The sequence below is a fragment of the Eimeria mitis genome, genomic scaffold (genome assembly GCF_000499745.2).
Source record: "Eimeria mitis Houghton genomic scaffold, Emh_scaff2741, whole genome shotgun sequence".
Lineage (NCBI taxonomy): Eukaryota > Apicomplexa > Conoidasida > Eucoccidiorida > Eimeriidae > Eimeria > Eimeria mitis.
In genome coordinates, this window is record NW_013571087.1 from 533 (window position 1) to 2,303 (window position 1,771).

The window sequence follows — 1,771 nt, forward strand, 5'->3', positions numbered from 1 at the left end:
AGAAGGTCCTGTTGCTCTCTTTGTTGGTGCTGCTCTGGAGCTGCTATCGAACAGCCCAGTAGACCAAGCACTGCCAGCTGTAGCAGCAGCAACAGCAGCAGCAGCAGCAACAGAAGCAGCAGCAGCAGCAGCAGCAGCAGCAGATGGTGATCGTGAACATTCAAACGGAATGCGAGAAATAGCAGCAGCAGCAGATGTTGCTGCTGCTGCTGCTGCTGCTGCTGTCGCAGCAGCAACACGCTGGACCGACCCGCATGTGCTGCCTAGGAAGCTGCACCGGCGGCAGCTGCTCTATCTGCAGCAGCAGCGGCAGCAGCAGCAGCAGCAGCTGCAGCAGCTGCAGCAGCGCAATGAACTGACTGAACCTGATTACGGGTACTTGAGCTTTATCCACGTCGAATTCGGTAGGTGGCTTTGCTGCTGCTGTTGCTGCTGTTGCTGCTGCTGCTGCTGTTGCTGCTGCTGCTGCTGTCATCGTTGCTGCCGCTGCTGCTGCTGCCATAGCTGCTGCTGCTGCTGTAGTTATTGTGGTTGCTGCTCCTATTGCTCCTGTTACCATTGCTGCTACTGCTCTTGTTGTTGCTGCTGCTGCTATCCTTGCTGCTGCTGCTTCTGCTGCTGCTGCTGCCGCTGCTGCCGCTGCTGCTGCTGCTGCTGCTGCCGCTGCTGCTGCTGCTGCTGCTGCTGCAGAAGGGGCTGACGGCCAGCTGGCGAACGAAGACATAGCAAATGTGCTGCTCATCGAGGCGCGCAATGAAGGCGTCCCGACAACACTACGCAGCGTAAACCCTGCTGCTGCTGCTGCTGCTGCTGCTCTTCGTGCTGCTGCTGCTGCTGCTAGTGCTGCTGCTGCTGCTGCTAGTGCTGATGTGGCTGCTGCTAGGGCTGCTGCGGCTGGTGCTAGTGCTGCTGCGGCTGCTCCTAGTGCTGCTGCGGCTGCTGCTCTTCGTGCTGCTGGTGCTGCTGCTGTTGCTAGTGCCATTTCTACAGTTTGCTGCAGTTGTTTGGTGCTTGCTGCTGCTGCAGTTGCTGCTGCTGTTGCTGCTGCTGCTGCAGTTGCTGCTGCTGCTGCAGTTGCTGCTGCTGCTGACTGTGTTGTTTTGCTGCAGTTCTGGGAGAGCGCCTGGCGGCCGGTGATTGGCGCGGGGGCCCACACAGCCGTCGAACCCTTCTTGAGGTCAGGGGTTTAGGGTTTAGGGTTTAGGGTTTAGGGTTTAGGGTTTAGGGTTTAGGGTTTAAGGTTTGGGGTCTAGGGTCTATCTAGGGCTTAGAGTTTCAGGGTTTGGGGTTTAGGGTTTAGGGTTTGACGGTGTAGGGTTTAGGGTTTAGGGAATCCGTTGGTGGTGCTGCGGCGAGCTTTAGGGTTTAGGGTTTAGGGTTTAGGGTTTAGGGTTTAGGGTGGTGCGGGTAGCTGCGTGGCGTCTGTGAAGGTCTATGCACAACCCCCCTGCATGGATTACTCTTGCTGCTGCTGCTGCTGCTGCTGTTTCTGCTGCTGCTGCTCTTTCTGCTGCTGCTGCTCTTTCTGCTGCTGCTGCTCTTTCTGCTGCTGCTGCTGTTGCTGCTGCTGCTGCTCTTGCTGCTGCTGCTGCTGCTGCTGCTGCTGCTGCTGCTGCAGGGAGGGAATAAACATAGCGTCTGCTGCAGTGCATGCGGGTGTGCCTGGCGTTTCTCCTTCTTTCCGTTGGCTCTCCTTGGTGGGGTAAGCTCTGCAGCACTTGTTTTTTTTTTTTTTTTTTTTTTTTTTTTTTTTTTTTTTTTTTTTTTTTTT

The 1,771-nt window shown here is 56.1% G+C and overlaps 1 protein-coding gene across 1 annotated transcript in view; it reads right to left on the reverse strand.

Moving 5' to 3' along the window:
• The window catches only part of EMH_0058090 (uncharacterized protein), a gene marked incomplete at both ends in the record, with an annotated part of 1,739 nt that extends 106 nt beyond the window's left edge, over positions 1-1,633 (reverse strand). Inside the window, 3 exons of the mRNA XM_013497545.1 lie at positions 1-77; positions 251-1,103; positions 1,461-1,633. Coding sequence (XP_013352999.1) covers positions 1-77; positions 251-1,103; positions 1,461-1,633 — 1,103 coding nt within the window. The remainder of the gene's footprint in view (positions 78-250; positions 1,104-1,460) is intronic.
• Positions 1,634-1,771: the final 138 nt, after the last annotated feature.